The sequence below is a fragment of the Kwoniella dejecticola genome, chromosome 1 (assembly GCF_000512565.2).
Source record: "Kwoniella dejecticola CBS 10117 chromosome 1, complete sequence".
Classification (NCBI taxonomy): Eukaryota; Fungi; Basidiomycota; class Tremellomycetes; order Tremellales; family Cryptococcaceae; genus Kwoniella; species Kwoniella dejecticola.
The window spans coordinates 2,421,429-2,444,568 of NC_089301.1; the positions used below are offsets into that span (position 1 = coordinate 2,421,429).

At 48.3% G+C, this 23,140-nt stretch overlaps 9 protein-coding genes across 9 annotated transcripts; 5 read left to right on the forward strand and 4 right to left on the reverse strand.

The window, feature by feature from the left end:
* Nucleotides 1–495: 495 nt before the first annotated feature.
* I303_100905 (uncharacterized protein) lies at nucleotides 496–3,440 on the forward strand (the record flags this gene model as incomplete). Its single annotated transcript, XM_018404275.1, has 9 exons — nucleotides 496–753; nucleotides 813–1,095; nucleotides 1,155–1,306; nucleotides 1,374–1,721; nucleotides 1,788–1,915; nucleotides 1,996–2,186; nucleotides 2,250–2,371; nucleotides 2,440–3,223; nucleotides 3,316–3,440. The coding sequence occupies 9 exons, from the start codon at nucleotides 496–498 to the stop codon at nucleotides 3,438–3,440; spliced, it is 2,391 nt and encodes a 796-aa protein (XP_018266929.1).
* A 274-nt stretch (nucleotides 3,441–3,714) lies between these two features.
* On the reverse strand, nucleotides 3,715–4,855 carry I303_100906 (uncharacterized protein; the record flags this gene model as incomplete). The annotated part of the gene is made up of 3 exons (XM_065968222.1): nucleotides 3,715–4,254; nucleotides 4,325–4,516; nucleotides 4,595–4,855. 3 exons carry the CDS (start codon nucleotides 4,853–4,855, stop codon nucleotides 3,715–3,717), a joined length of 993 nt encoding a protein of 330 aa, XP_065824294.1.
* A 2,133-nt stretch (nucleotides 4,856–6,988) lies between these two features.
* I303_100907 (uncharacterized protein) lies at nucleotides 6,989–9,504 on the forward strand (the record flags this gene model as incomplete). Its single annotated transcript, XM_018404277.1, has 2 exons — nucleotides 6,989–9,342; nucleotides 9,411–9,504. The coding sequence occupies 2 exons, from the start codon at nucleotides 6,989–6,991 to the stop codon at nucleotides 9,502–9,504; spliced, it is 2,448 nt and encodes an 815-aa protein (XP_018266931.1).
* Nucleotides 9,505–10,027: 523 nt separating this feature from the next.
* I303_100908 (uncharacterized protein) lies at nucleotides 10,028–10,685 on the reverse strand (the record flags this gene model as incomplete). The annotated part of the gene is made up of 3 exons (XM_018404278.1): nucleotides 10,028–10,346; nucleotides 10,409–10,504; nucleotides 10,591–10,685. 3 exons carry the CDS (start codon nucleotides 10,683–10,685, stop codon nucleotides 10,028–10,030), a joined length of 510 nt encoding a protein of 169 aa, XP_018266932.1.
* An 870-nt stretch (nucleotides 10,686–11,555) lies between these two features.
* I303_100909 (uncharacterized protein) lies at nucleotides 11,556–12,325 on the reverse strand (the record flags this gene model as incomplete). The annotated part of the gene is made up of 2 exons (XM_018404279.1): nucleotides 11,556–11,823; nucleotides 12,189–12,325. The coding sequence occupies 2 exons, from the start codon at nucleotides 12,323–12,325 to the stop codon at nucleotides 11,556–11,558; spliced, it is 405 nt and encodes a 134-aa protein (XP_018266933.1).
* Nucleotides 12,326–13,420: 1,095 nt separating this feature from the next.
* I303_100910 (uncharacterized protein) lies at nucleotides 13,421–14,661 on the reverse strand (the record flags this gene model as incomplete). Its single annotated transcript, XM_018404280.1, has 6 exons — nucleotides 13,421–13,614; nucleotides 13,698–13,806; nucleotides 13,867–13,903; nucleotides 13,960–14,022; nucleotides 14,104–14,272; nucleotides 14,430–14,661. The coding sequence occupies 6 exons, from the start codon at nucleotides 14,659–14,661 to the stop codon at nucleotides 13,421–13,423; spliced, it is 804 nt and encodes a 267-aa protein (XP_018266934.1).
* Nucleotides 14,662–15,206: 545 nt separating this feature from the next.
* Nucleotides 15,207–17,861, forward strand: I303_100911 (uncharacterized protein; the record flags this gene model as incomplete). The annotated part of the gene is made up of 10 exons (XM_065968223.1): nucleotides 15,207–15,761; nucleotides 15,828–16,076; nucleotides 16,154–16,220; nucleotides 16,330–16,483; nucleotides 16,543–16,742; nucleotides 16,810–16,996; nucleotides 17,048–17,203; nucleotides 17,277–17,352; nucleotides 17,446–17,734; nucleotides 17,821–17,861. 10 exons carry the CDS (start codon nucleotides 15,207–15,209, stop codon nucleotides 17,859–17,861), a joined length of 1,974 nt encoding a protein of 657 aa, XP_065824295.1.
* A 337-nt stretch (nucleotides 17,862–18,198) lies between these two features.
* I303_100912 (uncharacterized protein) lies at nucleotides 18,199–19,332 on the forward strand (the record flags this gene model as incomplete). Its single annotated transcript, XM_018404282.1, has 6 exons — nucleotides 18,199–18,225; nucleotides 18,353–18,391; nucleotides 18,467–18,571; nucleotides 18,651–18,747; nucleotides 18,834–18,940; nucleotides 19,078–19,332. 6 exons carry the CDS (start codon nucleotides 18,199–18,201, stop codon nucleotides 19,330–19,332), a joined length of 630 nt encoding a protein of 209 aa, XP_018266936.1.
* Nucleotides 19,333–19,978: 646 nt separating this feature from the next.
* Nucleotides 19,979–22,443, forward strand: I303_100913 (glutamate 5-kinase; the record flags this gene model as incomplete). Its single annotated transcript, XM_018404283.1, has 10 exons — nucleotides 19,979–19,984; nucleotides 20,095–20,137; nucleotides 20,278–20,468; nucleotides 20,551–20,661; nucleotides 20,774–20,869; nucleotides 20,939–21,033; nucleotides 21,087–21,166; nucleotides 21,238–21,478; nucleotides 21,556–22,245; nucleotides 22,374–22,443. The coding sequence occupies 10 exons, from the start codon at nucleotides 19,979–19,981 to the stop codon at nucleotides 22,441–22,443; spliced, it is 1,623 nt and encodes a 540-aa protein (XP_018266937.1).
* Between the last annotated feature and the right edge of the window lie 697 nt (nucleotides 22,444–23,140).

Genomic DNA, 23,140 nt, shown 5'->3' on the forward strand with positions numbered 1-23,140 from the left:
GAGGCGAGCCTCATAACCTAAAGAGGCATGCATGTACGCCAACGTAGTCTATCTATCCGAGTCCATTGCAAAACTAGGTTGGCGAAACAGAAGCTAACGATACATGACGACGCCTTCAGCTCGATGCATACCAGTCACACATCGGTATGAAATTTTTTCGTATTAGGCGTTGACATCGGCGTCGTGTCCAGTCGGGCTTGTCGTCTACTCGACAACATACAATACATACATGCAAGGACCATACATCGATAGCAGATTCAATGGTCAGCTCAAGCCAGAACGTTGTGCACTTTACGTAAATCAATTCGATTCACTCGCCGTTGTTTACATGTCACGTGAGCGACCATTTGGCCGGCTAAAAGTCAAAAGTTGAAGTCAGTTAGTTCTGACGTCCACTTCTCCAATGCATGAAAGCAACATGTTCGAGTCTCGTTATCAACCTTCACGACACACAGGTAGAGACACTGGAATAATCTGCAGTTAAGTTGCACCAGCATGACGCAGCTCAAGAGGACATCGGCATCGAGCTCGAAAATGAAGCGCAGAAACAAATCTTCCTCATCGCACTCACAGGCGTCAGGCTCGAAACCTCGTCAGAGATTAGCTCCCAACGAGCTAAAATGGAAGACAGTCAATACACCTTCGTTCTCCGGCATAGATGGTGGAGGTGGTATGATGATGCTTGAAGAGCTGGATGATGTGGATATTGAATGGGAAGAAGCTGAGAATGGTAGAAAAGTAGCTAGATTTGTGGTAAGTGTCTTTGCTCTTTCGCCGATACTCTTCAGCATCTGACTGACACATCGATGTAGGCCAAAGAAGAAACGTCACGAAAGGGACAAGGCAAAGGAAAGGGGAAAGGAAAGGCCACAGTAGAGCTTGAAGCTCCAACAAGCGAAATTGGAGACAAAGGGGACGATGTAAAAGATGATGAAGAGGGCATTGTGGACGAAGATGCGCTCGATGAAGAGGCAGAAGAACAAGAAGAAGACGATGCTTTCCCGGATTTTGCGGCTTTAGCTCAGGAGGATATAGATGAAGAAGACGAGGAAGCTGATCAAGCTGGAGAAGTGGAAGAAGAACCTGCTTTTGATGGTAAGCCATGGATTATTGGCAGTGACTCTTATAATTGACCTCACCGATGCTTCCTATAGACGCCTTATTACCCGAATGGAAAGACGTAGCTCTTCATACATCCCTCAAGAAAGCCTTCCTGGCCGCAGGATACGTGAGGCCCACGGACATCCAAAAGAGGGCCATACCTGCTGGTCTGAACGGTAGAGACGTAGTCGGTGTAGCCGAAACTGTAAGCCTCTCCTCGCTGACCCCTCTCAATATGATGAGACACAGCTAATTCCCTGGATGGCTGTCAGGGTTCCGGTAAAACACTCGCGTATTCATTACCAATCCTATCCCATCTACTGCGATCACCGTTACCGACATCCTCCAAGAAACGACCGCTAAGTGGACTCGTGCTCTGTCCGACCAGAGAATTGGCTTTACAAGTTGTCGATCACCTGAACGCCCTTCTCAAACATGCTCTTACCGCTTCCGAGGAAGAGGGCGAATCCTCAGACAAACTAAAAGCAAAAAGCCCCCCTCGAGTCAGTATAGGCAGTGTGGTCGGTGGTCTATCCGCGCAGAAGCAGAAGAGAATACTGGAGAGGGGGTGTGATATTTTAGTCGCGACCCCAGGTCGATTATGGGATCTCATCAAAGCCGTTCGTCAATTGCTACCAAGTCATTCTGAATCAAGCAATATAGCTGATACGCCCGTGTCTAAATAGAATGATGAGCTGGCGTCATCCATACGTACTTTGAGATTCTTAGTGATTGATGAGGCGGACCGTATGATCGAGAACGGGCATTTCGCGGAGCTGGAAAACATTGTCAAGCTGACTCAACGGTCTGGAGCGTAAGTCATTCCTGATGATAGTGATGTGCAATGACCGTGAGCGCAGCAGACTGACTGACAGGCTGCTTCGATTGGCTAAGTGCTTCGCAAGGGCCCGATGACGATGATCCGGTGTTCGCGCAACTTTCGACGTTGCTCGAAGATTCTGAGGCCAGGGACGATATGCAAACTTTCGTCTTCTCAGCTACTCTTTCGAAGGATCTGCAGCAGAATCTCAAGAGAAGGCTGCACAGGGCAAGCAAAGGCAAGGGCAAAAGGAGCTCGACATTGGGTGCGTAGACTTTTTCCCTCACTTGCGCGTTGCGACCAGTCAGCTGAAATTGCAGGATCGTAGAGGATCTTGTGGACAAACTGGACTTCCGTGATCCTAAACCCGAAGTGATCGACTTGAGTCCTGAGGGCGGTGTGGTGTCCACCCTGAGGGAGAGTATGGTCGAGTGCGTGGTAGCCGACAAGGTATGCAAATACACGTCGCGTCACAATAGCTGTGCAGTAATGACAAAAGCTCACGATTGGCCGGTCAGGACCTTTACCTATACTACTTCTTATTGCGTTATCCCGGGAGGTCAATCGTATTCATCGGTTCGGTGGACGGTATAAGACGACTCATCCCCTTATTCACCTTGCTACAACTACCCATTTTCCCCTTACATTCCCAACTCCAGCAGAAACAGCGTCTGAAGAATCTCGATCGTTTCAAATCAACCAAGAACGGTATCCTCATAGCTACCGATGTCGCTGCTCGAGGGCTGGACATACCCCAGGTAGATCACGTCATACATTTCAACCTTCCCCGGACGGCCGATGCCTACATCCATCGAAGTGGACGTACGGCACGAGCGAAGAATGAGGGGTTCGCTCTTCAACTATGTAGTCCCGAAGAGAAGGGCGTCCAAAGGGCGTTGATGAAGAGTCTAGGCAGATCTCACGAATTACCGGAACTGCCTATTGAGACTGATTTCTTACCTCCATTAAGAGAAAGATTGAAATTAGCGAGGGAGATTGAACTGGCGGAACACTCGCAGACGAAATCGACCCATGATAAGAACTGGTTGAAAGAAGCTGCGGAAGCGATGGACCTCGATATTGATCCTGATATGTTTTCCGATGCGGAAGAGGATGACAAGGATTTACCGTATAGTAGAACGATCAAGCAGAAGAAAGGCATGAAGAAAGCAGTGGATATTAGAGGCTTACGAAATCAATTGAGAGAGCTATTAAGTGAGAAGCTTATAGCTAGAGGCATCAGTGCGAAATACCCGACAAGTGGAAGTAAGGTGATCATTGATGATCTGTTGAAGCAGACTGGTAAGTACCTCACGTGTTTCAATGTGCAGTCTAACCCAACTCAGAGGGCTTGATAAAGGCTAACGACAATTGCCATCTGTCTTGTCTTTTAGGTCATGCTACATTGCTTGGAGCAGGTACGAAGAAAGCGTACGACGAGGTCCAAGGCTCGAAAAGGAAATTAGGCTCGAAGAGCCGTGCAGGAATGGTGAATAAGAAGAAGAAGACGAGCAATTAGATGCATATGTTTGGCTGCTGAGATCAACCATTGTATGCATATTGTACATGATACTTTGTTCGTTCGATGTGATGCTCGTTCCTGATCATGAGCTCTCGTCCCTTTCTGACTCTGTTAACACGTTTTACCAGATCTCGATAGTATACTAAACCTCTCGCTCGGGCTATTCCTGACTTTCTCAAGAACTACCCAGTTGAAACCCTTTGGCGAATCTGCCTTTCCGTCTTCTTGTAGTGATATGTCAATTATATACTAGATCTCCATAATCGGATCATTATTGAGTTTGCCCATAATCAATCGAATCCAGCGTTGGATAGACCCCTTGAGAAGCGGACAACAATGCTGATATCGATTCGAAAGCCGCATCAGCACTGGCAGCCGTATCGTGATCCATCAACGAAGTGCTCGCTTGTTGCGGTATCTGTTCTGCCGCACTATGATTCACTCCTTGAGGCATCCCGGACGATTGGGATTGTTGTGGTGTTTGTGGTGGGATTTGAGATGATCGAGAGAGCTCGGTCAATTGCGGGTCGATATTGAGGTTTTTTTCTTGCTGTTCTCGTGCTTCAGGAATTCCAGCTTGACCTTGATTTTGGGTCGTTGATCCTGATGTATGACTACTTGAAGTACTTTGAGAAGGCACTGTACCCTTAGCTGTAGATGCCGGTGCAGGTGCATGAGGATTGAAGGGCCGGAATTTAGGATTATGAGGATCGCCGGGCTGCGGATTGGGTATGGAAGGCGTCAAGCATGGATAGCGGAATGGTGTCACGCCAACGGGATACATTGGGAAATACGGGAATATGCCTGATGCCTGTATCGAGCCGCGTAGAGTCAGTGAACATCGACCGATCCGACACCCTCCTCAAATGCTCGGCACTCACCTTGACATTCGCTGCGATCGCAGCAGCAGCTAGGTCCTCTATGCCAGCCAAAGATAACCCTCTAGCATCATCTGCTGATCCTGATGGTCCGCCTACATTGCCTGTTGTTTGAGCATCATGTATGAAACCAGGATTCGGTATAGTGGTTGATGGTTTCGATCGTTTTGTGGGAGATGATCTGCGTGGACGCTTCTGTAAAGCCGACTCAAGTAAGTCAGCCTCACTGGACGGGGGAGCAGGGTACTTGACGAGTGATGACGGCAGACGTACAGGATTTGACGGACCCCAATAACCATTCAGATTCTCTTCTTCCCCTCGTGCCGGTTCGCCCGTGACTTTGCCCCCTACATCTTGACTCGCAGCCACACCAGCTGACCGACGAGTTGTGCGACCTGTCGAAGTGGAAGGCGACGATGCTGCATTGCTCTGGCTGACTCTAGTCTTCCGCTTTGTACCGCCTACTTTCGATGTTTCGGGGACAGACTGATCTCTCAGAGAAGGATCAATAGCCAGTTCAGCGGATGTAGACATGTCTTAATCTTGTTCGGTGCCCAAGGGGGAATAGTGATAAACTGGGAAGATGAAGGAAATGCGGGGTTGACAAGTGGGGGTGGGGCCAACTCATCATGCACAAAACATGAAGATGAAGAGGGCACCAACACATTACGTAAAAGTGAGAGGAAAGCGCACGGCCTGGATATCTCCGTTTGTGGCAAAAGCGTCATGATGATCTCTGGGTGAATCCCGGAAAAAACGACCCATCTGACGTGCCTGATTTCTTTCTCGTCCTTTGATCATGATCGGATGCAAACAAACAGGAGCTGCGGCACATATAAATATTAGGTCTGCTTCATCCTGGAACATCCTGTTTCGAAAGTAGCGTCACAATGAACGCATCATCATTGGTGATTGTTCATGAAGTGGACGTCGCGTGACAGACAGACATATGATACGTGCACTGAATGGGTGCTGAAAGATAGGCTGAAGGAGAACCTGTCAGTCCGATGTGTACTAGATATGTTGATGTTCCAGTTCGGTCCAATTTGGTATGACGTCTAATTCTTCTTTCTCTATTTCGACAAGCGCCATCGACTGCGTGGAGCAATAAGGGATCATGCTGTGGTCCGGCGAGAAGCGAATGAATACGTTCGTTCGGAGAACTTAGATCGGCAGGGACAAGCGAAGAATGCAATAATAGATAAACATTCCATCCGATGAGACAGATCCGAACCAACTGACGTTCAAATTATCCAATTCACTTCTCGTTAGTCTGTAGTGCGGACTCATGCAAGAGTAGTTCCGATCCGATCACCTAACACCGCAGACTTGAGAAGTCAACAACTTGCTTAGTTGTGCATTGCTTCCTTCCGTTACATACGCACCATTTTCTCGATTCCAATTACTCCGCTGCAAAGGCGAAAAAGGGTTCAAAGGGTATTTTGACTTTGACTTTGCCTTTTTCATTCGAATGACTTCGTACGTGGCATGGTATTTTCAGATATCGCCTTTATATGTGCTAGACTGAAGACCTTATTGGTACTTCCCCCTTGATGGTCACAAGCGTGCTACAGACTAGACGTACAGTATTTAGAGAGTACGTAAGATCGTCAAATAAGGTGTCATGTACTTTGCCGCCTGGATTCAGAGCGAGAAGGCCAAGTATGATATGGTCAGTGTGTACCTGCTGACTGGCACGGAACAAACAGTCATTTAGTGGTGATTGATTATATTGTATCATTATCTGCATTTGATTGAGGATCTTTGATACCTATTGCACTCTCTGATCATTACCATTATCAAAATTTGGCTGCTTGAAATCGCTATCGACATCCTTGACCATCTCACTCGACCCGCAAAGGCGAGGACTCACACTCTTTTGTACTCAGTTGCCGGATAATCAGAAAATCAGCCGCGTCAATTCGATTAATAAACCAAACATCGAAACAAACAAAGCGATAGTGGTCACATCAATTACCTATACTATACATCTCTCCAATTCAGTCCATCAGATACCACACGCTCTTTCAGACTGCACTCAGCCTATCACTGCCTTGATAAAATTTGCACTGCTCCCCGAATCCGCTCCTATATCCACAGCAAACACAACAAACCGGAAAATTGTGATTTTGCCCACATTGGGTCGTCTTGTTTTTTACCTCTATTTCAAGTTCCAGCTCTGTCCCTTTCCGATCACAAGATAATTGAGTACTCTTACTCGACTGGGCCAGAGGGTGAAGCCACCTATTACATACATTCCTCTTGCGACCGATCTCCTGTGTAATCCAGACACACTGGGCGGCGAAAAGGATCGAGATAAGGGTGTTTAGATCAACAGTTCAAGCGAGACCTGTGAGGAAAGGAGAACAGAAACCAGGGGTTCTATACATATCAAGAGGCTTGGAAGACGGACACCTTTCCTCCAGCCCTCCTTCCACTGTATAACCTGCTCTATTCCACCTCTATCACTTTTCGTCACAGTGAGGGGAATTTTTGATTCCTCGGTGTCCGTGCGCATCCACTTGTTGGTGAGTAACCCCCCCTCTCCGCCATGACACACACATATCCCTTCTCAACCCTGATGATGAACAGTGCACTGATGTTATTGCTTCCATCCCCTCCCTTTCCGCTCTTAACTATCATCGTCATGCCAATAGGTCCTTCATCATGTCATCACCCATTGCTCCTCCCTCCTTCGGGGAGATCTTCGACAATGTACAAGGTACACCGCATATCCTGTCTTCACCAGTCCATTCAGCTTTCCCTCAGTTCGACCCCACTTCGCCTTTCACCTCAATAAGGAAGACCCCCAATGATCGCGGGCTTAGGAGAATGCGAACAGAAGGATTCCTCATCTCACCAATGACGTCCATTCGCGCTCAAGCCAGCATGCACCCCCTGCATTCCGGGAACACATTCATCAACGCTAACGGATCTAGAACACCCACACTCGGATTCCGACCTGTCTCAATCGCTCCTACCCCGGTCAAGATCGCCAATACCGACTCTATACCAAGCTGGGACGGAATGGACTTCTCAGGTCTCAACGCAGATGGCATCGATATGTCGGCTTTTGACGGGATTACATTTGGCTCGCCATCGAAGAATCCTCAGCCAGACAATACTGCTACCCCCATACTAGTTGCTATGCCTGATCCGACTCCCCTTCAATCACCCACCGCCCCTCGTAGTGCCAAGAAGACAAGGACCTTGTCTGGACTGGGCACTCCAGCGGGAGCTCACCGACCGACGAAGCGAATAAGGCAAGCCACATACGATGCCAATTCGATGCCCGTGTCACCTTCTGCCTCGCGTCGAAGAACAGCTGAACCCTCTTCATCTTTGACAACCAGTGTCCCGCTGTCGCGTGCCGTCTCGTCTTCCTCGATTTACCTTGGCGCCACTCAGCCCTTTCAGCAGGATCGAAACGTCTCCGCATCTTCGGCAATGACAGCTTCAACCTCATACGAGATAATGTCACCGAATCTACAAGCTTTCCCAGACATCTATCCGCCCGTGCCAGCATCGACCAGTCTACCGGAACTCATGCCCTCCCGCTCTCAGATGCCATCCCCTAGTCTCCCAGGCGGCGGCTCCCCAATCTGCACACCTCAGCAACCCGCTGGTCTTTTCTACACATCGCCAGAACAAGATCAAGGGGCTTTTGGACCACACGACGTACAAGGGGAGATGACTCTTATGTCTCAAGTTGCCCATGTCATGCCGCAATCCACATCGATGATGTCGGTAGCGTCATTCCCAAGCAATCAAGGATACCGACAAAACACCTTGACTACAATTGTTGAGACCCCTATGCTCGCTCAGGAGGGTATGACGTTCAGTGCGCCATCGTCATCGCAATTACCTAATCAACCCATCCTGCCTCCTCAGCCTCAATTCCAACATATGGAATACCCCGCTGTTCCCGGTATCTCCCTCAATTTCCAGCCTGGCTTGCCGACAGCAACTCAGCCCATGGATATTCAAGCATGGTCGGCACAGACGTATTCCGCTCAACCTCAGGTCTTCAACTTCCAATCCGGACCGCCTCCTGCACCAGGACCAAGCATGCCTCATCCACCCCAGAGACACGCTTCGGCGTCCTTCCTCAATTACCAAATGCGTTCGAACGAGCTACCCGTCTTTCCTGCTGCTCCTCGGTCGGTATCTGCGCCGTATGTCCACACGATGGCCAATGTCCCTCCTCCGCCCCCCATGCCCATGGCTCATTCTTTATCTCAAGGCGGTCTCTTCGGTCCTCTCGCTGCAGCGGGGCCGAGCGAGCCGATGAGTGATCATCAACAAGGCTGGACGCACTCCGCCCCAGTCAGTCCTGAGACGCCTAGGAAAAGACAACAGTATCCGCCAATTGGTAAACGACTGAAACCTGGACCTAAACCCAAGCCGAAGACGCCGAAGAAGGGTAAAGGATCCAGCTCGTCGCCGGAGGAAGGAATAAACCCAATGGTTTTCGGCGGACCGTCGAACGCTCTGCCTATGGTGGAAGAAGCTTCCACTATTCCCAGAGAACCTTCCCCCAAGGCACCTCTGGTTTTCGGTCCTGATCTGTCCTCAGTACCACTGATGCAGAGGACCTTGTCGGGCACAGAATTGGGTGGGAATCCGCTTCTCCAGCAGCAATTACCTGGTCAACCACAACTGGTCATCCAACCTCCTCGAAGCTCGTTCTCGGGTGGTTCAGGACCCGGTGCCAATGGCGATGGGGCAAATGGTGGTCCAGCAGGATTACCTAGAGCGTTCCTGGAAAAACTCTACACGACGTTTTTAACTTTGGATGGTTCAATGACGGGTCAACCAGTCAAAAGGTTCAAATGCCTGATCGAAGGTTGCGAGAGGCATTTCCCTCGAAAGTCAGCTATACATTCTCATATCCAAACGCATCTGGAAGATAAGCCTTATGTGTGTAATACGGATGATTGTCATGCGGCTTTTGTCAGACAACATGATCTGAGGAGACATATGAGGATACATAGTGGGACCAAACCTTTCCCTTGTCCTTGGTGAGTCTATCCGACTATTCCATACTGCTTAACGTTGCCGCATTTGCTGATCATCGTGTATGCTATAGTGGAAAAGGTTTTGCTCGTGGAGATGCCTTGATGCGACATCGTCAAAGAGGAATATGCAGTGGTTCTCTCGTGCCCCGTCGAGACGACCTGTGATTAACCTTTTGGAAATTTGGAACACACGGACAATATACCATCATAGCTAGGATAATTTAACGACACTTAACGACGACCACACCGCTTTGGGACATAATTATGAGGATTCGGATCCTGTTTGTTGCTACCGTAAATTCACTCTTATTCATATTTTTGGGACGGACACTACAGTGGATCACCCACCTTGTTTTACTCATTTGTAATCTCGGACATTGACATAACTTTTACTAGCATTATATAGTGTTACTTCTACCAGGACATTGCCCAAATGCATTCACTTGTGCATGCACTCCATACGTAGAACTGAAGTATGATGGATTATCCCTGAGACGTTGATATCCTACATGTACGGGTACCACGAACGACCAATATTATGCCCACCGTCCTGCTCAGAACACCTCGTTTCTCCTTGATCCTCCGAATTGTGCGCTTGAATGGGAGGTAGCTGGACTGACCAATTATTGTATACTGGACTGGAAACCCACTTTTGTCAATAGTGGTTCAGATGAGAGTAAACCTGGACTCACTGGGCAGTCGGTAAAGCCGGTGCTGCGGTGGTAGACACTTCATAAACCCCCGGCTGTCCAGAATACCAGTTGCGCGTCTGCTGGTTGAACGTGGCGCTTGACTGTTCTGGGAGTGGAAAAGCTGGATAGTTTGATCCATTGGGGCCAGCTACGGAAGGACCACCGGATGATACGTTATAGCCAGTGCGCGTTCCTGTGTTATACGCTGTTTCAGCTGTGAACTGTTGCGTATCGACAAAGTATGTTCCCGGCTGTCCTTGGTAGTAGATGCGCTGAGTAGCAGTATAGTCATCAATCGAGGCTGGCTGCCCATCGCTACAGAGGGAGCCAGCAATTAGCGATCTAATAATCGCCTATAAATGACACCATGGACTCACTCCCGTTGACTGTCATCTCGTGGTCGCGATAAGACTGTGCCTTGGGAATTGACACACTCAATACCCTTCCTTGTAGAACTCGAACAAGCTGTCCCGCTATGCAGGTCCAAGTCAGTATCGGAAGATGATCTTATGACGGGCAAGTCTGATTTGATTTAGTCCCGCGAGCTCGAAGCACTCACTCTGTGGGCGGGTTGCAGCTGGTTTTGCTCACAAAACAGGAATCACAAGACCGCCTTTTACGCCCTGGCCGCTGTTGATCGCCAGGTCTAGGCATCTTCGATAGTGATATATAATATGTGATGAGAAGTCTGCTAAGGTGTTGTTGTTCCGGATGTAGCAGTAGCTGTAGGCGTAAATGAAGAATGATGGAGAAGCCATTCGCACCACCCGAACACCGCTCCGCCCTGCTTGTATATATGTGTTTATGTGGGTCTCGGCTCCGTTGTTGGTGGCTCTCCAGCAATCATGACTCTCTTTGTCGTTTCGTAGCAAAGGACTATTGCGCGGGGTCAAGAATCTTGTGCTTCTGGTCATGCTTCCGAGCGGAGCGTGGTCTGCGTCAGACTTAAAGCCTCTGGGGTTAGATCGCACTGCTTTGACGTTGAAGCGAAGCGGAGAGAACGAGCACAGGAATCACGCTATATTTCTCGGTCCTTTGGGATGCTCTTCAGCAACGACACATTGGAATGATCAAAGCTCCGTCTACTTCGAGGCTGGAGTCCGTCATTCAGCATCATTCCACTCCTCTCATGTACCACAGTCCCTTTACTCTCCGTATAGGTGCACAAAGAACGTCACTACACAGAACGTACAGAGAATGACGCCCTCATCTGGCATTGCATTCCAATTAGAGGCGCGACTGGCTGCAATACAGTGGACCAGAGCTAGAATGAGAGGCTAGATTGACCTCAAATGAACTCAATGAACAGGATCGCCCTTCATGAGCATGTTGCTAATGACATTGGGGCTCGCAGCTGAGTTCTACGTGTTTGCATAAATCATGCTCTGGCTCTCGCATACACAATGCTACCTCAAAATCTCTGACTATGTCTCCTTCGATAAACTGATCGTATCCTTCGCAATCTCCATCCAGGGACGGCGAAGATGCGGTGCTCAAGCGAGTGGAACAACAACCTTAGGCTCTTCAACCTTGACCTTGACCAGCTGCAGGGTTGGAAGGTCGATTAGATTGCTCTTGCTGTCGCTCCGCCGCCGCTTGCGAGGTCATAGCAGTTAGCCAGCTTCCTTCTTGGCCATCTACCGTATTGATTCCGGGCACAATGGGTGCCCATTCCCCTGCAGTATAAACGGGACCAGGAATCGTACGATCAGCGGTCCTGGGATTTTCCCAATCGACAGGAGCAAGGTGAGGCCATTGGGGCAAATTTGATGAGGGAACGTAATAACCGGAACTGCAACATATCAGGTACACTCGTCATGTCAGCCCATCCAATATCACTGGGCTGAGAGATTGGTATTCACCCATTGCTGTTGCTGGCAGGGTTGCTCGATCTCTGCTCAAGACTCCTGCGATTGGTCCAGGGCAGCTGCACCCCTTTTGCGGCCCTGTCTACGAGGGGGCAGAGCCGTCTGCTGCTGGGTTGGTGCAGCCGGGGGTCCGGCTCTATAGTAACCCCATTGTTGATTCCTCTGTGCACCCTCGAAAGTGCAGGTCAACCTGTGTTCAGAGCATCTGGTACAGGTACCATAGCTGTGCTCATCCAGGCATCAATTCTGGGACGTGTCTGGAGTGCGGTGCGCTCTGAGTTCCACTCACCCCAATGAATCGCAGTTCGTCTCCCGAGCATTGATGCACGAATCGCAAGGAGTCCTCACGAATAGTATATCTGGTGCTTCTTCGGACCCACCGCCTTCAGGAGGTAGATGTGGGCTGAAATAGCTTTGTGTACTCATCGTGATGTGGATTCTGGGTGATCAGTTGATTTGATCGTTACGATAACCTGGAAAATTCACTACGCCTTATATGATAACGTGATGTGTGTCATTCCGCTGGGGCGACGTCGTCATGCTCAAATTGAGATTTGATTTTGCATATTCGAAGACAACCATAAAAGCCCAATGGCGACATTTGGAAGGACAGTATACAGTAGAACCCCTCGGCGAAGACCATCCATCTATCGCTCCTGTTAACGCACGCTTAGCTCTCGTTGCCCTCCCTTCTGGGTAGTACCTAGCTTTTGAAGGCGGAATGAAGGATCAGCGAAGGCATACAGTGGTTGGTCGGTCGGACGGTCGGCCGGAACAAACGGAATCCGTGACATGTCATACCTTTTCTGCCTGCTCCAGTCCTAATCCTGCTGTTCCTTCGCAAGTCAAGCGGCACGAATGATTACGGAAGGTACCTTCGACATACACCCCAACTGTTGTAGTGACAATACGAAGAAGGCTGGCCGGGTCATATCGAACCATTGCGTTGAGTGGGGCGGCGGTCATAGCGAGAAGGACAACAAGACGGTCTTCATCGTGTTCTGGAATACTACGACGGTATGGCCTGCATCCTTTGTACTATACTATGCTGCTTGGAGTATAAAGCCTTCGCTGAAAAATACCTCGGCTTCCGGGATGCATCCGTTTCCCCTTGCTCTGCTCAATCGAGTGAGAATTCGCCTTCTCGACTCTCAGAAGCACAGCAGAGTGAGCTTCACTGATACCAAACCCTGTGGACTTCCTTTGGTGAGACCGTTCCTCTCGAGCTCAGCTTTATGACTAAGCACCGATGGTCCACAGCATTCGGAGACACTCATTCAATTGCTATTCACTAGTAGATGCATATGTGTACCAGAATATGATATCGATGAACCTGATATGGTATTTTCAGTTGTTTTACGTTTCGCAAAATGTCCGGAATGATAAAAATCTAATGATGCTGCGCCAGTCGTAGTACCGTGCAGCCTTAGCAGTCACGTATCAAGCTCTGTATCTTCACCTCAGCCCTGTGATTCATCTTCATCAATATGATCATCTACTAGAGGTACCATGAAGGGTGGCTTAGGCGACAGTAAGGAACAACTCGTCCAATTGCCTCATGGTGTCTTCGGGCGAAGTGACGGTATGTCCAGTCACCTTAGGATCGGAGAAGATCTCGTAATCGTTTCCACCTTTGAAAGTCTTATCACCGAAGAAGTGGATGGTGTCGAAACCCTCAGGCTCGATGTGTCGGAGGGAGTAAGTCTTATCCCATCCTGTTTGACAACGACATATGATCAGTCGCAACATCCAGCTTGACGCAGTGTATTCAGTCAGACAGGCAGACACGTAGACTTACCTTGAGGGAAAATGTCGAACGAGATTTGTCCACCAATAGCGAAAGTAAGACCTAAGTGAACGAATTCCTGTTCCATCTTGGTAACCATATCGGCTCGGATGCCGTGAACCTGTGGCGTTTCGATAGATCAGCTTGATTCGCGATGCAGGACGACGATGATAAAGCTGACCTTGTCGAATTTCTCGAAATCAATTCTCTCTTGAATACTATAGCCAAGCGAATTAGTGCCATAACCCAACCTGCAAAGACAGTATCGACTCACGAAGCATTTCTACCGATGGGAGAAACGTTGATCATACCATTTCTGAACTCGATGAATGTACCTCTAACCAAGATCAACGGATCCATTCTCGTCAGCCTTTACTAAAATTGGTGGATACAGATCCATTCGCCTGAGACAGCTCACCTCTTGACGGGGACATCAACTTCACTCAAGTATCTCAGAATCCAGTTGACCATCTTCTTGTATTCCTCTTCGCCTACATGCTTGATGAAGGAGGCTGCCGCGAGGGGTTGACCTAATTTGTAGGCGACCAGACCGTTCTCTGCAAAACCGAAGTCGAAGAGCTCGAGACCTAGTGTATTAGGAGCGACCGTAAGTTTCAGGAGCCACTCAGTGTTTATGAACCTCAATGAAAGATGTTCATGATCGCTCAACGTATACAAGGAGGGTCAGGGAGGCTGTCGTCATGGTCATTCCACGGTGAGGTGCTGACGAGCTGATGGACTCACTTCGTACTTGCTCCAAAATCTTGTTAAGATCACTTCCACCGACAAAAGCAACTGCACAGTGCTCCCTCAACTTGGCCAAAGTAGCGAACATCTCGGGTTTCGCTTGTTGTCGAGCGAGCGAAAGAGTACCGTCCACATCGAACATGCAGATTGTCTTTGGGAATTTTCGTTCCGAGATGGGTTTGACCCCAGCAGGGTAGGTAGCGGTAGTGACTGGAAGAGGAACCGACATGATGCTGATGCTGATACTGGTGCTCCGAGATTTTGCTTATTCGAGTTGATTATTTTTAGCTATATGTCATGAAAGAGATCTAAAGAATTTGACTGTTCTTTAGATGATCAACATGGACGCGGTTCGCGGTCTCGCGGTTATCTTTCTAGCGCGTACTTGAGAGGGGGATCCGAATTATAGTTTTGTTTTTTGCGGTAGTAGCTTATACACACGTGGTGAAATGTGAGACCACCGTGCGCGAGTGACGTGGAAGAGCGTCAAGTGGACATGTCCGAATTGAAGAGGAACACGTCGGTAAGCGAGCGAGTGATGTGATTTTCATGGATTCATGTCAACCGCGACTTTTGAGTGTTGTCAGACTGATTTATGGCTATTCAATGCCTGACTAAGCACCGACAGGATTAGCTGCATCACTCCTTTCTTCTCAGTCCTATTCCCAACCTCGAAAGACTGAAATTCTCTCTCAGTAATAAGTTGTTCGCATGTGGTCTCGAACTGATTTCTCGCAAACCCTCTAATCAGCTTGACAAACGACTCTCGTCCCAATGCCACCGAAACGTAGCACACGGTCTTCACTCTCATCCACGGCCAACACCACATCAATAGAACGATCAACATCCTTGACGAAACGAATCACAAGATCAGCAACGCATCAATCGAACCCTGAACCTTCCCCAGGCCGATCAAGTAAATCCTCTACTTCGTCGACTGTATCAGGAAGCACGCCACCCTCAGAGGCAGAGGACGGCGAGATGCTACATAGGGAGAACAATACGCTTCGAGGGAGGAACATAGAAGATCTGAACGAGCTGGAAGAGAAAGGACTATTGATGAAGAGGGAATTGTCATCAAGCTCTGTGGACGATTCGTCTGCGAATGTCAGCTCGCCCCGAAGGCGGAAGAGCGGGAAAGCCAGAGAAACACAATTCGAAAAGCTCAATCTGGCCGACGGGGAAGACGAGTATGATGGAGGTGGACTGAGTAGTCCAAGGGATAAGAAGGCTTTTGCATTGCTTGTTCTGCTTTGTAAGCATCGCACTCGTTCTCAGCCATTAATTGACAGATTCGGAGCTGATATGTCATTTATCTTCTGCAGATCTGTGAGTTGGGCCAATACACACGCACGGTAGTAATTATAGTCTGAACAAGAGATGAACAGGCTACAGGGCGTACCTCTAGGTCTCACTTTTGGAACCCTACCCTTCCTGCTCAAATCCCATCTATCATACTCCCAATTAGCAGTCTTTGCCCTGTCCACATGGCCTTACTCCCTCAAATTGCTATGGTCACCCATTGTCGATGCTTGGTTCGTCAAGAGCTGGGGAAGGCGGAAAAGCTGGATTGTGCCGGTGCAAGGTATAGTGGGACTGGGGATGTGGTTGATTGGTGGCAGGATTGAAGGATGGCTGAGCGCTGTAAGTCGCCCATCATCAAGTGTATATCCGGTATTCCCGCTCTCATCCTGACACAATGATATCATGCTGCATAACAGGAAACGATCGACATACGGTTTATCACTGGTGTCTTCGGGAGCTTGATCCTAGCTGCTGCCACACAGGGTGAGCACGTCCCTTGTCTCATTGGAGATGGAACAGGCTGATACATCTACCCTAACGTAGACATTGCTGTTGATGGTGAGCTATTATTTACGACTCCCTTTGCGGTCAGATGCAATAGCTGACGATGAGTCCTCAGGCTGGGCACTTACCCTGTTATCTCAACCCAATCTCTCTTACGCTTCCACAGCGCAAACAATAGGCATAGGCATAGGGAATGCTCTGAGTTTCACGGTATTCTTGGCTTTCAATAGTGTGGATTTTAGGTGAGCTTGTTGTGGCGCCCGTGTTGGCTGAACTAGTAGCTGACAAGAAATATACGTAGTAATAAGTATTTCCGGTCGACTCCACTTGACTATCCCCTCGTGTCGCTAGGAGGCTATCTGCGGTTCTGGGCTATCCTTTTCGTCTTGGTCACCGTCCTCCTAGCTGTATACAAGACCGAGGATCCGCCAGCCGCAGATGATCCAGATATGGACGTCAAGAAGGTTTACAAGGTCATGTGGAGTATAGTTAAACTCAAAAGTGAGCCGCCCATTCCAATGACGACCCATGATAGGTGACTCAGTTGACTGCTGATGCCCCAAAATAGACATCCAATCATTCCTGTGTGTTCACCTGGTCTGCAAGATAGGTTTCATGGTCAATGATTCCGTTACGGGTCTGAAATTGTTGGAAAAGGGATTATCGAAAGAAGACTTGGCTATAGCTGTCTTGTTGGACTTCCCAGCGCAGATGGCAGTAGGCTGGCTGGCTGCGAAATGGTCCAGACCAACATCGTCGCCCTCCCCTTCAAGCTCGAAGCATCCCTTGACAGGCTCTGGAGAAAGCTCGAATGTACTGAAACCCTGGTTATATGCTTTCTGGGCCAGATTAGCTATGGCTGCTATAGCCACACTGGTCGTCAAGGGGTTCCCGAAAGGTCCGATAGGGAACGGGTATTTTGGGTTGGTCATCATGACCACCTTGTTCTCTTCTTTGACAAGGTAAGTCATTTTAGAGATCTTTCTCCCTCCTCACGCGGCCGAAGTCAGACGCTGATACGAGATGGTATTTCAGTACCGTACAATTCGTTGGGATTTGCGCCTTCCATACTCAAATTGCGGATCCTTTGATTGGCGGCACCTATATGACTGTATGTTTATCCTCGTCCAGTCCAGTCATATTCATTCAAGGATTGTAACGTCACAGCGATGGGGTAGAGAATTGACGGTGTTTTGAATTGTAGCTCCTGAATACAGTCTCGAACCTCGGTGGAACATGGCCTAAACCCCTTATACTTCGCTCAGTGGACATATTGACCATCGCAAGCTGTTCTGTGCCTACTTCGACCTTTGAGAAAGGTATCTCGACGACGAACGAATGTGTTTCTGAAGCTGGAAAACATGCTTGTACGGCTGCTGGAGGCGAATGTGTGGTACTTAGAGATGGGTATTATATAATGAGTATGGTCTGTGTCACCCTCGGAGCAATGATCTTGATTGGATTTGTGCTGCCTACTGTCAAACGATTATCTGGTGAGAAGCCTTTCACTCATGCCCATTCTCAATCGTCATGTTCCGGGAAAATGGTAGTTTTGCTGATACAAGCGTTATTCATACAGCATTACCGATGTCTGCTTGGAGGGTCAAGATACCCAATTAGATAGTAGAAGTTTACGGTAGACCGGAATGTATGCCCGATTGCAATGCTGGTTGGTATGTATGTGATGGAGCGAAAATCTAGATTTTTCTGATTGATAATCATTGTAAAACAACGAAATTGACGCTCGGACCTGCGGACTGACGTACTCTAACGATGTAATTACTAATGGGTGTTGTTTGTTTATTTCTTGTTGTTCACGCTGTTCGCGGTCCCCCGTCCTTCTTTCTTGTTTCTTCTTCCTTCCTTCTTCATTCTCATTGTCTCCACTATTAATCGGGTTGCGATTCGGACTAATCTACAAATCAACCAATTTGAGGTAAACCTCGGTGCAAGTACAATGAGCTCCGATATCACCCTCGAACAGGTGAGTGAAGTCAATTGTTTCCCGATCATTCGTTTGCCTCTCAACATGCAAGGGGTGGACGTCTCGTCAGCGCGTTTTCAGAACACTACAAAGAGATGACTGAAGTTCGCGAGTGTTGTTCTTCCAGTGGAAGGAGAAGGTGAAGAAGCAGGATTTGCAGTACAAGGTACGTCAATCAACCTCGAATCTGCGAATCTGCGTGAGCATACTGCATCCGAGACCTTATGCGTTTTATGTGTAGGAGTTGGAATACCGATATGACAAGGCTGTCGCTGCTCATCTGAACAACATCACAGCCAGTCAAAGAGTCGTAGACGCGGCGATGTTACCCCCAACCTCAGAAGAAGTGAGTGGCGCTAAGTCAGTCAGCTCTCACCTCTGGCCAATGATGAGCTGACGTTATCGATATCGACTTCGCTTGTCAGATCAAGCCCGATATCTCCACATATGTCCTCGACGCCGGCAGTGACAAGCACAGAGTATGTCTTGAAGGTGCGGGAGATTGTCAACCCAGCAGCCAAGGTCAGTCAGTCGCTTACTTATAGGGAAACGAGCTACGTTTTCCTCCTGTCTACCAGAGCTGACAGCTTCTTCGTGACCTGCAACAGAAATCCCTATGCCTGACCAGCTTCCGGCTCCACGAAGTCCCGATGACCACCCGCCCACTGACCACAGAAACACCGATGGTTCAACTTGGTCTGATTGGACCATCAAGGTAGCCCACCAAATGCAAATGGACTGCGGAAACAGATGCCTGTCCGATCCTACCACTCCTCACTACTGTACCAGGCTCGCCAGCAGAGAAATGAGCACCGTTCCTGTAGAGCTGATCGGCCTCAATGAGATAACAAGCCTTTCATCGACATGAGCAAGGTCGGACTCAGCGATCCGACCGCTATCATTCCTCCGGAAATGGTCGACTCGTGCTATATCTATCAGCAAATCAAGAGGCACCTAAAATCCGAGATGACGCAAGATCAGATCGAAGACATGGCCCGTTGGTGGACTTCCCGTCTTGTTGACGAAGATGATATCGAGAAAACTACAAAGGATCAGCTCCTCTATCAGGAATGGATTGGTTTCGTCAAAGTCATGGCTTGGTGGTAACTCAAGAAAGATATGATTGAAGCTCACAACCTAACAATAATCCATCACACTCGTCTCGCCCTCAAAACACTCGAATGTGAGGACACGCACAGAAAAGCCCTCCTGATTGAAAAGATATGAATGGACTAGATAAAGAAGTAATTGGATGATCGAGGCGCAATGGTCAGTCCAGTTTGATCGTCCCTGAAGCAGAGGGAGGTAGAGGAGATACGATCTGAGGCATTCCAGATAGAAAAGGGATGGAGGGGGTGACGAAAGCAAGCCAGCTTGTTTTGTATTGAGTTCCCGTCAATGATTCTCTGTCATCAATTAGACCATATTTGCGGACGGTATATGCATTGTGTATATAAGTGAAACAGCGTATCTATGCAACTTTCTCTCCCTTCTTCTAACAAGCATATTCACAAACCCCCTCACCTGACTGTCGGTTCGAGAAGGAAATGATGATGTCACCATGTTTTTTCGAAGTCCAGATGTGTTGACTCGGACCTCGTAGCGAGGTCGGTTCTTTACGGTCAAGACGAGGTCAAAGAGTGGTCAAACTACTTCAATTTGATTGTTAAGTAAACAGTTGTGTTAGCGGGTATCAGACTTCGATCAGGTTCTTCCTTCTCCTTTGGGCGAGACCGAAAAATCGGATGGCAAGATGACTGTATGTCCTCCCCTATTTTCTCGCTCGGACGTCGGACCGGGTTGAAGATGAACTGAAGAATAAAGATTATATTGAAGAAGTGAGCTGACTTGAACGTCTGATCGGGAAAGTCCAAGATCAAAGCGACTCCTCTGACTATAGTGATCAAGCTCGGTTAGTGAGCCTCAAGTCCCTCGTGACCTCAAGGCGGACTCGGTCGCTTGAAGCTGGGAGGTCGGACTATTTCCACTTCCACCTAGTTTGGACCTCATGGCTGACTGAGACATCAACGCTTCTTCATGATCCGCATATAGGAACCTCGTCGATTGTTTCTCCCGAATACCCCTTTCTCCCGCACTTGGAACTCCTGTCCTCGATAGTGGAGACAGTAGTTCACCTGAGATCACTGGGTCACAGAGTCGTATTATGTTCCTCGGGCGCTATTGGAGTCGGGCTGAGGAGGATGAATTTGAGAGGGAGAGGTAAAGCCTTGAGTCAGAAACAGGTATGTCGTATCCGTTTTTGAGGGTGTACATCATCTGTAAGTAAAAGCTAATCAACTGGTCTGGGATCGCGATGATAAACAGGCCTTAGCGGCAATAGGTCAAGGTAGATTGATAGCCTTATGGGATAATTTGTTCTCGCAATTGGATCAGCCTATTGCGCAGATTTTATTAACACGAATGGATATTTCGGATGTGAGTCTTTGCCACCATTGAGTGGCTACACCTTCCTGTTGCCGTCAATTGTAACGCTGACTGAGAGAGAGAGAGAGAGAGAGAGAGAGAGAGAGCTGATGCCAGTATATAGAGAACGAGATACCTGAATGCCCAGAATACGTTCTCGGAATTGCTCCAGATGGGTGTGGTACCTATCGTAAACGAAAATGATACTGTATCGGTGACTGTGAGCTACCCTTGCGTCGTCATCGCTGATAGGGAAGGACAGCCCAGCTCATAGTGATGACGAACGTAGGAAATCAAATTCGGTGATAATGATACCTTATCAGCTATCTCTTCGGCCATAGTGCATGCGGATTACCTGTTTTTGTTGACTGATGTAGAATGTCTGTGAGTCAGCTTAATTGAGGATCTGATTCATTCAGCTGAAGAGTGTGACATAGCTACACGGACAACCCAAGGAATAATCCGGATGCGAAACCTGTTCGAGTGGTTAGGGATATTGAAAAAGTCAAACAGCAAGGTGAGTCGTAGAATGCTAGCTATCGATAAACTTTGTTCCCGTAAAGCTGACATTGCCATCGATTCGCTTAGTATCGACGGCTACGCTGGGCACATCATTGGGAACGGGTGGAATGTCAACGAAATTGATAGCTGCAGAATTGGCCACGGCGGCAGGCACAACGACTGTCATAATGCATTCGGCCAACGTGAAGGACATATTCAGGGTAATAGAGAAAGGTGCTGGACCAAGTAGGGATATATCGGAAACTCCGTACTTGGAAGAAGGACCGTTATGTACGAGATTCTTGCGACGAGAAACCGCCTTGAAAGAGTAAGTCATATTTCCGCTAGTCTGAAAGTCTGGACGCTTCGTAGGAGATCTGCTGATGTTTGGAGATTTGATGATAGCCGAAAATGGTGGATCGCACATGGATTACATTCCGCTGGGACGATCGTAATTGACGAAGGAGCTTATCGGGCTATACAGAGAAAAGAGTCTGGTGGCAGATTACTTCCAGCAGGAGTAGTCAGGGTGGAAGGTCCCTTCGCTTCACATCAGGCTGTTCGGCTCATTGTTCGACGCAGAAGACGTGATCATCACCACCACCACCACCGCCTCGAGAATGAACGCAACGAGAATACCGATGGAGGGGTATCTAGAAACTCGATAGACGTAGACGAAAGTGTTCCACCTAGTCCGACACGAGGTTCAACCTCAACTTCGAGATTCAGTATAGACGATACGTCGAATAAACCTTCAACGCTGATATCCCCTGCACTGAAACACTTGGCAGGGGCAGGGGTGGGGGGCGAACCTTCGACTCCTCAACTACAACCTATATTATCCCTTTCATCCTCGATAGCTTCTTTGGACCCACTTTCGAAATCTATCCCCTCGTCTCCTTCCCCAGCTACTATCTTGTCTATGTCTAATTCATCGATCAATGAGAGATTAGATAAGATATCTCTGAATGATACCGAACAGAGAGACAAAAAAAGAGAAGAAGAGGAAGGGCAAGGATGGGAAGAAGTGGAAATTGGGAAAGGTCTGGCGCAGTATAATAGTGTTGAGATCGATAGGATAAAAGGGTTGAAAAGGTGAGTTGATCAGCTCGGATTGGACTTGCATTCACGCATTGCACCTCACATGAGAGCTCGAGACGAAAGGTGTGACTGTAGGAGATGATAGCATTGATCATTATCGCTGATACTTATCGATGGCTCAGTGCGCATATCGAGACTGTATTGGGATATTCGGAGTCTGAACATGTGGTAGACTCGATAACATTCCTGTGAGGTAGGGCAATCTTGAACACGCTACGTGATCTGTGCGCTTCTGATTATGAAGTTGAGGCGGGGCGAGGCGGTTGGTCCATGCCAAGAGTATATTAGACCAATTCTCTGGTTATGATGGATGATTGACGGGGCATGATACGCCGAAGTACGACCAAGGAGAGGATTACATCGTACTATATGAAGCTTTTTCTTATAATGAGATGCACGGGAAGAGCGGGCCATGCAATTTACATTATACTTCATGCAGCATACATTATCAGACGAATATGCACACCATCATTGAGATGCGACAACAGCACTCTTGAATCTCATTTGCTATTTCAGGGTCAAATCACGATCAGAGCACAAAGTCAGCCGCCACGAGGCGATGCTTTTTTTCCTAATTGAGTAAAAATCATTGTGCCATGTCGCGTTCTACTTACATGTAAACCAGACAACTGCTAGTCGAGTACTCAACATGAGATCAATGCGTTGAGAACATGAGTTTAACTCGTCATCCATTCACCCTACAATCACAACCCAACGAGCATACTCATATACTTGACGGTAAGAATATAGTGTACGTAGGCTCAACATCGGACAGTGGTGTCGCTCCTCATCAGCAAACAAGACCGACTTACTCTTCTTGATCAGCCTCCTGAATACACTGTCCTCGAGAATCGACACTCTCAGTACCACCTCACACTCCTTTGCTCAC